At 45.0% G+C, this 9,822-nt stretch overlaps 2 protein-coding genes and 1 long non-coding RNA gene across 5 annotated transcripts in view; 2 read left to right on the forward strand and 1 right to left on the reverse strand.

Moving 5' to 3' along the window:
- The window catches only part of LOC146507558 (uncharacterized), a 401,529-nt gene extending 398,656 nt beyond the window's left edge, over window positions 1-2,873 (reverse strand). Inside the window, exon 1 of the long non-coding RNA XR_014876780.1 lies at window positions 1,501-2,873. This is a non-coding gene — a long non-coding RNA (uncharacterized LOC146507558). The remainder of the gene's footprint in view (window positions 1-1,500) is intronic.
- taf2 (TAF2 RNA polymerase II, TATA box binding protein (TBP)-associated factor) overlaps window positions 1-5,328 on the forward strand; it is a 45,446-nt gene extending 40,118 nt beyond the window's left edge. Inside the window, exons 25-27 of the mRNA XM_085176682.1 lie at window positions 588-752; window positions 1,225-1,327; window positions 3,965-5,328. Coding sequence (XP_085032808.1) covers window positions 588-752; window positions 1,225-1,327; window positions 3,965-4,263 — 567 coding nt within the window. The 3' untranslated portion in view covers window positions 4,264-5,328. The remainder of the gene's footprint in view (window positions 1-587; window positions 753-1,224; window positions 1,328-3,964) is intronic.
- A 3,028-nt stretch (window positions 5,329-8,356) lies between these two features.
- The window catches only part of enpp2 (ectonucleotide pyrophosphatase/phosphodiesterase 2), a 73,643-nt gene continuing 72,177 nt past the window's right edge, over window positions 8,357-9,822 (forward strand). Inside the window, exons 1-2 of one of the 3 annotated variants that reach the window (XM_085176697.1) lie at window positions 8,357-9,022; window positions 9,708-9,813. In XM_085176697.1, the coding sequence (XP_085032823.1) occupies window positions 9,005-9,022; window positions 9,708-9,813 (124 nt within the window). In that variant the 5' untranslated portion in view covers window positions 8,357-9,004. The remainder of the gene's footprint in view (window positions 9,023-9,707; window positions 9,814-9,822) is intronic. The other 2 variants (XM_085176695.1, XM_085176696.1) reach the window with 2 other exon arrangements.

Consider the following 9,822-nt stretch of genomic DNA (forward strand, 5'->3'; position numbering starts at 1 on the left):
TCTACCAACACATTGACCCCACACCTTAAAATGACCGTTGGAAAAGCGAGTATGGCGAAACATGCACATGTTACATTTTAAGACCGTGTTAATCTTTTTAAATAAAAGCTTCGCACTCTAAAATCGCCTCTGCAGGGCTAAAGTGAACTGGAGGCACATTTCAAATACTCAACCTCTGTGTGCAAGCTAGCATCAGCCAAAGCCGTTAGCGTTAAAGCCCTGACGTGGTAGCATAGTAGGACTGCTTAGCTCCCACTCAGAGCTGTACTTGTTGTCACGTACTGTTGGATGGACAGTGGCAGTGTTGAAAAACATGTGGACTCTAACAGTAATGTGAGCTAGGTATGTATGCACAGGCAGAGGCCCATAGATGCTTCAATCTAATCATAACTGCTCATTTTCAACCAGGTTTCAAGTCCTTGTGTAGCTGGATTTGCTATTTGTGATACTTGGTGAGCTGTTTTAGCCTAAATGTTTATAGCAATTATAACAGTGTGTATTCTATTGCTGTAGCTACTTTACTGCACCGTCCTGCTGTCAGAGCTGGAGCTGCTGCTCATTCTGATTTCTTGCTTCGTGTCTGTCAGGTGGACGACGAGCCAGATCCTGTCTCACTGGGTGTGTGCGGCGTAGGCCAGCCCCCTCAGGGCCTGAAGAGGAAGGCCGACACCCCACTGGGATCTCCTCCAGAGCCAGGACAGGTGCTGCAGCAGCAGGATGATGATGGAAGGGGAGCACGCTACAAGATCAGAGTAAGATGCTAATGACACACTCAAGGAAAATTCATCAGCCACCCATATTTTTAAAACGCTAAACAGAAAAGTATAATCTGCACCAAACACCAACGTCTCTTGATGGTGACGGCAGGTGATAGTGGTGATGCAGGACATTTAAACAGGAAGCCGTCACTACTGTAGCCGTAGTAACTTTAGATCCAGCTGGACAACTGCTGCTGCTTCATACCTCTGTTAAGCTGTCCACCAAATCTGAACAACAAAACTGCTTAACAATGTCTCTGTTCACAGTGAGACTTTCTAACATGTCAAGTCTGTTAAACAAATGTTGGGCAGTTTATACTCGATGGGCTGTTCTACTGAAACCTGGAATAACATGTTGAGAAACGGCTCCTCGTTATAGAGGCTCACAAAAACATTATGATCATAAAACTGCTTTCATTGAAACTGAATGATTCACTATCTCTGATTAAGTTCTGCTCTGTTGTAGTTCAACACTATGGAAGATGAAGACATTGACATGGAAACTGTTCATGACAGTCAGGCCTTCATTCACCATCACCTAAATCTGTTGGAGAGACCTTCTACACCTGGTAAACACACACACACACACACACACACAAGCCTGTTCAGCTATCTTAGTGAGGCCCTTCATTGACATAATGGTTTCTGTAGCCCCTTACCCTAAACCTGACCATAACCTAATTGTAACGCTGACACTAAAACCACATTTTGATTCAAACTTGTGCGGGTTGTGTGTCCTCACAAGTGACTGTTGGTTCTCACAAGTATAGTAGAATGCAGATTTCGGTCCTCACAAAGATAGCTAGACAGGAACACACACACACACCACTGTAGAGGACATTACATTCACGTCACATCCTACATCAAGCACTTGACAACAGTGGGAAGGAAAATCTCCCCTTTAACAAGAAGAAACCAGCAAAACCAGGCTCAGTGAGGCGCACCAGTCTACCTCAGCTGGTCGGGGTGAGGGCGATTAATAATAACTAATGATTATAAATGCAGTGGTGTATAAACACAGAGTGATTAAGAGGCTAAGGCGCTTGGAAAGAGTGACTGGACTTCCTTAAATGTCTTGAAGACGTTTCCCCTCGCATCCACGAGGCTTCGTTATTTCTAAAACGGTGAAGAGTACCAGGTATTTCAACCCGTGTGGAGTTCCACTCAGAGCCATCGTTAGCAATATAAACTCAGCCACCTACAACTTTTTGCAAACACCAGCTGTAGCGACTTCCACAGTTGCTAGAGGCCGGGGATGGAGCTCGCCTATTTGCCTGACGCACTGTCAACTTTACGCAATAATGCGAGAGGTGGAATTGTTTGCTTGTTTATTAAAGTGTTTACAGAGTAATGTCATCTCGCGATTTGGACTCTTACAACGTCACAGGCTCTAATGTAACAAGACGAAACATGTTGTGTAGCGGTCAACAAAAACTACGACTACCCAGCCCTCCTCTCTGTCAAAATCAAAACCAGTGAATGACAGACTGACAACGCCCTCTTAATGTCACCGCTAGCACCCACGTGACTCCCATTACACATCACCATAGCAACCAAACAAATGAAAACCCAGTGATCATCAAAAAATTCAATACATTTAATTATGGCTCCTACACCAGCCTAGCTTCACTCGTGGGCAACACACCCCATCGCATCAAACACTCCACTAACTTCTCCAACAAGGTCTGCAACGCTATGCTGCATCCAGATAAAAACATGCCTGTGCCATGGGATCTCCAGTATCACCCATTGTAGCCAAGCTTCACAAGGAGGAAGTGGAAAGTGAAGCTCTGGGCTCTTCAAAGGGACAGAACCTAACCACTGGTACAGCTATGGATGATACCTGGGTCAAAGTCCAAACCAGTAGAAGCCTTCACTGTTCATCCCAAGGACAGAACTCCCAACATGCAGTTAACGAGTGCTCGGGCCTCTACGCTGGAGGAACCAAACAGCCGCTCCATAAACACATGGCAGAACATAGAAGAGCCACCTCGACAGGACATTATTAAACACATCCACTGATGGCTGAAGAACCTTAGTCTGAACCTAAAGGGGAGCTTGGGACACTGGTTTGGGTTGAGTCCAGCCAGGGAATAGAAACCTGTAGAAACCTTTTTGGGTAAAGTTGCTCTGCAAATAAAGAAACTTGGAGTGAGTAACAAATGAGGTCAATATTTCCAGGTTCCCAGTCAGAATTTTAAACTGGTAACTCAACTCAGAAAGTTGAAGCAGCCACAGCAGCCTCGAGTTATCAAAGATGGCGGCAGTGAGCGTAAACAGTAGGAAAACTGTCAAAGCACTGTTGTGTATTTGGGGCTCTGCACACAGCACTGACTGCACGGTTTTCTTCTTCTTTTTTTCCCGCCTGTCCCGTTTGGCTCTTCTGCATCAGAATTATTGTCTAAAGGCAAAGAAAGATGCCCAACGGACCATCCCAGCCTCGCGTATTGGTTTATTTGATTCACCTTTTATTGTTTATTTTATCTTATTTTCACTTGCTACACACAATACAATTTTATTTATATAGCACATTTAAAAACCCGAAGGCACACCAAAGTGCTTCACAGTAATATGGAGAGTCAACATAAGTCAATAACAGGGTACAAATCGGGCACAAGCACAGACAGGATAGAGGCACTAACAGACCAGGAGAGTTAGATAAATACAAAATTTGCTAAGAAGACAAAAACAGCAGTAAAATTAATAAATTTAATAAAATCTAATAAGAGATTTAAAAGTTTAAAGAAAAGTTAAAAGAGCCACACGGGACAGACTTGACTGGGGGAAAGAAAGAGGGAAATAAAAAGAGCGGGGAAGAGGAACGGTGATAAAGGGCAAAAAACAACAAAACAAACAGACAAAAAATGCAAAGATCACCTGGATCACCTGTTGAGAAAGAAAAAAGAGAAAACAAGCAAAAAAAAGAGCAACATAATAAACAACATCATCGCGATGATCTATGTGAATATAACAGTAAATACTAAATATTGAATATTATTGTGCAGCACGTAAGATCGACAGCAGTTTCTGTCGTGTAGTGGTTATCACGTTTGCCTGACTGAAACACGCTTTTCGCTGTATGGTTAGTGATGCATGAGTGGCTCTACCTGACGAAAGAAAGGTAACCAGCTATCTGTGGCAATGAACAGATGATCCAGGACGGCCTTTGACACCCCAGCTTTAAATCTGACACTTTCTCATTTCAGGTAAAGAGCCATCATCTGTCGAACAGGCTCTGCTGTCCATGCCTGCCACACCCGTGCCATCTTTCCCCAAAGAGACCACCTCCTCCTCCTCTAAGCACGGAGGCGACCACGGCCACCATCACCACCACCATCACCATGAGCATAAGAAGAAGAAGAAGAAGCATAAGCACAAACACAAGCACAAGCACAAACACGAGAGCAAGGACAAGGAGAAGGACAGAGACCGGGACAACTCGCACACCTACAGCAACAGCCCGGCCAGCGGCAGGTCGCTGCGCTCGCCCTCTCTGTCCGACTGAGCGTCCGGAGGCTGGCGCGCTCTCCGGCTGCTGTTGGCGTGGCATGCAGCAGCACACTTGCCTCCGTTGCTTCCACGTCTGGACTCAGCATTGATTCCTCAGTAGTATTATGAGACAGGAACTGTTGCCGTGTAAGCCTCAGACAGTCCTCGGCACAGACACCAGGGAAACTTCCACTGAGGCTGTGATGTCATCCAGGTAAACCCTCCCGAGACCTCCCCGTGTCCTTACAGCACACACACGTACACCACTTCCAGGCTGTGTGGGGCGTGCAACCACACACCTCTCTCCACAAACAGCCTCATCCCCACAGCTCAATCCCAGCATTCAGCGCCTGCTGAGGGGAGGAGTGTGTTGTGGGTTCTGCATGGACCGCGTGCAGAGACATTAAACTGATGGATTTCACTGCACTGCACCACTGAAACTCGAGTGTGCGCGCGTGTGTGTTTTATACTTTGCTTCCTAATTACATATGTTTCTGTATCCACAGACGTTGTAACTGCATTAAGCAGCGTTCGTGGCCGGGTTTGCTCTGGCATCATGTCTTAGCTTTGATTAGGTGGTTTTAACCAATGAGAGGAACAGAAGTCATTCAGCATTTAGATAAACAGCTGAGCCCTCTGTCACCGAAAAACGGTTTTTGTATCTTCTGGTTCACCTCACCATGCCGAAGTCCAACAATAAAAGAAAAAGATTGTGTCACTCTTCAGATGTTGCCGTTCTTTCCTCATTGTGTGCATGTGAATGTTTGTGGGAAGCCTCTGCAGCCTGTCAGGAGGTCGGAAATTCCCTTGATGGGATTGTTTTCATTGAGTTAATGACATTTGTACGTCTGTTCTGCCAAAACCTGTAAAATGCAAATGGGCTGCAGCACAATGTGGAGCTACAAGATGAACTTTTCATCTTCTATACTGATAATTCAAGAACTGTTTTTATTAAAATAAATAGCTGATTGCTTGATTCTTTCTTTTTGCTGTATTTTTGTTTGACTCATGAGCCACACTCAGAGCTGCCGTCTGTGAATCCTGCAGGTATTTGTTCCACTGCTGATTTATAAGTTTGATCTGTAATTTTTTATTGTAGTTTTATTTGAATGGAGCCAGAATATCAGCCAAGCATCAAGAAAAAGACTTTGTTCTGAACTGTTTTGCATGTCACTGAGTGAAATAAGGATTTGTTCCTCCACCACGCAGCCAGAATTCTGGCTCCCCCAGGTCTGTGCGCCTGCATTGCACACACATTACAAGCAATCAATGGTAAATGGTTCTTATATAGCGCTTTTCTACTCATCTGAGCACTCAAAGCGCTTTACACAACTTGTGCATTCACCCATTCACACCCATTCGCACAAGCACATCTTTCTAAGTGCTTTATAGCTAACATTCACACGCATTCATACTCCGATGGATGCATCGACGGAGAGCAATTTGGGGTTAGTATCTTGCCCAAGGATAATTGACATGCAGACTAGGCGGAAGCCAGGAATCGAACCACCAACCTTCCAATCAGTAGATGACCTGAGCTACAGCCACCCGATTGATGATGAGATTCCTGATCTATTCAATTCAATTCAATTTTATTTATATAGCGCCAAATCACAACAAATGTCGCCTCAAGGCGCTTCATAGATACAGAGAAAAGCCCAACAATCATATGACCCCCTATGAGCAAGCACTTTGGCGACAGTGGGAAGGAAAAACTCCCTTTTAACAGGAAGAAACCTCCGGCAGAACCAGGCTCAGGGAGGGGCGGCCATCTGCTGCGACCGGTTGGGGTGAGAGAAGGAAGACAGGATAAAGACATGCTGTGGAAGAGAGACAGAGATTAATAACAGATACGATTCAATACAGAGAGGTCTGTTAACACATAGTGAGTGAGAAAGGTGACTGGAAAGGAAAAACTCAATGCATCATGGGAATCCCCCGGCAGCCTACATCTATTGCAGCATAACTAAGGGAGGATTCAGGGTCACCTGGTCCAGCCCTAACTATATGCTTTAGCAAAAAGGAAGGTTTTAAGCCTAATCTTAAAAGTAGAGATAGTGTCTGTCTCCTGAATCCAAACTGGAAGCTGGTTCCACAGAAGAGGGGCCTGAAAACTGAAGGCTCTCCCTCCCATTCTACTTTTAAATACTCTAGGAACAACAAGTAGGCCTGCAGAGCGGGAGCGAAGTGCTCTAATAGGGTGATATGGTACTACAAGGTCATTAAGATAAGATGGGGCCTGATTATTTAAGACCTTGTATGTGAGGAGCAGGATTTTGAATTCAATTCTGGATTTAACAGGAAGCCAATGAAGGGAAGCCAAAACAGGAGAAATATGCTCTCTCCTTCTAGTCCCTGTCAGGACTCTTGCTGCAGCATTTTGGATTAACTGAAGGCTTTTCAGTGAGTTTTTTGGACATCCTGATAATAATGAATTGCAGTAGTCCAGCCTGGAAGTAATAAATGCATGAACTAGTTTTTCAGCGTCACTCTGAGACAGGATATTTCTAATTTTAGAGATGTTGCGCAAATGGAAGAACGCAGTCTTACATATTTGTTTAATATGTGCGTTGAAGGACATATCCTGGTCAAAAATGACTCCAAGGTTCCTCACAGTGTTACTGGAGGCCAAGGTAGATCTCAGCTTGATATGTGTATAAGGCACCAGTCCATCAGTTTCTGCCATCCCAACCTCTCCTCCGCCGCCGTAAGACCAAAGAGCTGGAGGTCTGATAAGCTTGTAGACCTGCAGGAGGCTGAAATGAGCTACGATACCATCAGCAAAAAAGCTCGATGAGCAGGTGAGACGACTGACATAATAATGGAGCAGTTATTCAGAAATGGAAGAAATGTTAGGTGACCATCAATCGGCCTCGGTCTGGGGCTTTCTACAAGATCTTGCCTCGTGTTGTGAGGACGATCATGACAAATGTGTTGAATCAGGCGAACTACACCAGAGGAGCTTGTTAAGGAGGCAGGTGCGCTTAAGTTCGCCAGTGAACGTGTGTCACAGCTGCAGCTGCAGCCGTATGGTGTTGTGAAAAAAAGGACTGACATAGATGTGAGGAGCTTTGATTTACATGAGGCGATAATACAGATAAAGATAATACAACGGAGGTGGCGAGGACAGAAACTAAGATAAACCTGAACTCATAATATGCAGGGAGAGAGGGCGGTGGGCAGCAGAGATACACCAGGTAACACAGACCATAAATATGCACAAGCTGAACCTGATTAGACACAAGAGAGACAGACCAAAGTAAAACAGGACAATCACAACTCAGGGACACGAACAGAGCACCGGGGGAGGACACAGGATACCAAAATCAGAATAAACTAGAACATAAAATAATACTAAACACAAAACGCTGGGTCAAACGACCCAGGAGCATAACAATGTGATTCAGAGACGGGAGAAAGTGTTGCGGGAACATGAAACCAAAACAGACCTCTTTGGCATCATCATGTTCGGAGGAACAGAAATGCACCACCTCCACAGTAAAGCATGGAGGTGGAAACATCACGCTTTGAGACTGTTTCTCTGTTAAGGACACAGGACAACTTCATGCTGCCCTGTAGGGGATAAGAGATGGCACTTGTAATCGTAAAACCACGGTCCCTTAGCCAGAACACTGAAGATGGGCCTTGAATGTTTCTTCCAGCTTAGCAGTGATCTAGAAATATTTGAGTGTGGTCAAAGAAGAAGCACATTAAGGTCATGAAGTGGCTCCAGACTCTCCAGATCTCAGTCCTGCAGAAACTTGTAGAGGGAAGCTTTGAGTTCAAGTCATGTGCTCGCTCGAAGGGGCTCGTGTGTTGGGGTTTTCTTTGTAGCACTGTGGGGTCTTTACATTACAACATAAAGCACCTTGAGGCAACTGTTGCTGTGATTTGGTGCTGTAGAAATAAAACTATTGAATTGAAGTTGCCAAGCAGCAGCCAAGAAACCTAAAGGAATAAGATTTTCTGTAAAGTGGAACAAAATCCCTCCTGAGATGTGTGCAAACCTGTGCTTGCCAATAAGAGTTGTTTGTGTTGTTAGTGTTGTTAGTGTTGTTTTGCCGGAGCACCAAATACTTATTTCACTCAATGACATGCAAATCAATTTTAACATAATGCACTTTTTCTGGATTTTTGGTTGACATTCTCTCTCCATTTAAAGGAAACTACTTTAAAATGTAGAGACTGTTCATTTCTTTGGAAGTGAGCAAAGATCTCTCTGTAAGCCGTCTACCTCACCATGTAAAGCACCTTGAAGCGAGTGTTGACATGAATTAATTAATAAATGAATTTTTGGTTAAATTTAGGCTTCAGAGTATATTTGATTCATTTCTAATTTCAAATAAAAATCTTCGAACTGACCCAGCATCAGTTTCAGGGCCCGATCTTTAGTCAAGTTTCACTTTTACGGAAGCGGTTTGGCTACAGACGAGCGTCAGCAGCCAAGAGACAGAGATTATTGATACACTGTAAAAAATAAAATAAAAAATTTAAAAAATAAAAATAATTGTAGTGTTTCTTAAGCACCTTACTGTCCTGTGAGTAAATACTCTCAGTGGGAGCTAACCACAGCTCAGTGGCTCCTGTCTCAGCCCTCCTCCACAGCTGCACCAATCAGAATCCTGTCCGCTCCTTTCAGCCACCTCCCCCTCCCTCGCTGCTGTTCCTCTTCAACGGTCCTCCTCTCCGGTGGTCCTTCGGTGTGGAGAGTCAGCATCAGTCACTCACGGACCTACACCGAGGACGCACAGAGGAACATGTTGCTGCACAAACAGGTAAGAGTCCACGTGCACGAGTTTTAACTGCAGCTGACTTCCGAAAAATCCGCATGTTTTGTGCGTAAATCCCCGTGCAGCGCCGCGTTAGACCGCGTGTTTCTTGGTAGTTTGCGTTATTCTGCGTGGAACCTCTACACCCCCCTGTCCTCCCTGCTGATGAACATTTGCAGAACAATTGTGGATTCTTCTGTCATTTCCGAAAGGTCACAGATCTGTCAAACTATCAGGCGATTGTGATGCAGCTGAGGGGTGGTGTCTCCTCACAGCACCCCCGCGGTGTTCGCAGGTCACGGGGGAAACCTGCAGTTTGTGTTACACCAGCTCGAATAAAGCTTTCATGCATCACAAACCTCTGAAGCTCGTTTATGAGCAGCCAGTGCAAACACGTCAGTCAATGGTGAAAACGGGGTTTGCAAATGAAAAGTGCTTGAAGTCAAATATGTGACATGTTGCTGTTCCTCTGCACTGTGTTTGCTCTCTGATGAATAATCATGACCCTTTCACTAAGCCCAGCGCTTCTCAAGCTCTCAGGCAGGGAGCACTGCAGGTGGAGTGTGAATGTAGGCTGCCATGAATATCTGCAGCAGAAGAGAAACTCTAATCCCAGCTTGAGCACCACTGGAAGATGCAGCCTGTAGACTGTATGAATGCCCGCTCTGATGTCGGTACTTTGTGTCCTCAGCTTGTGTGGATCCTGTCAGTCCTGTGCGGGGCTGACATGTGTTGGGGTTTCGTGTATGATCGGCCCAAACGCTCAGGAGAAGACGGGACATCGGCCAAGACAGAGAGTGAGTATG

Source organism: Neolamprologus multifasciatus, chromosome 11 (genome assembly GCF_963576455.1).
Source record: "Neolamprologus multifasciatus chromosome 11, fNeoMul1.2, whole genome shotgun sequence".
In the NCBI taxonomy this organism is placed as follows: domain Eukaryota; kingdom Metazoa; phylum Chordata; class Actinopteri; order Cichliformes; family Cichlidae; genus Neolamprologus; species Neolamprologus multifasciatus.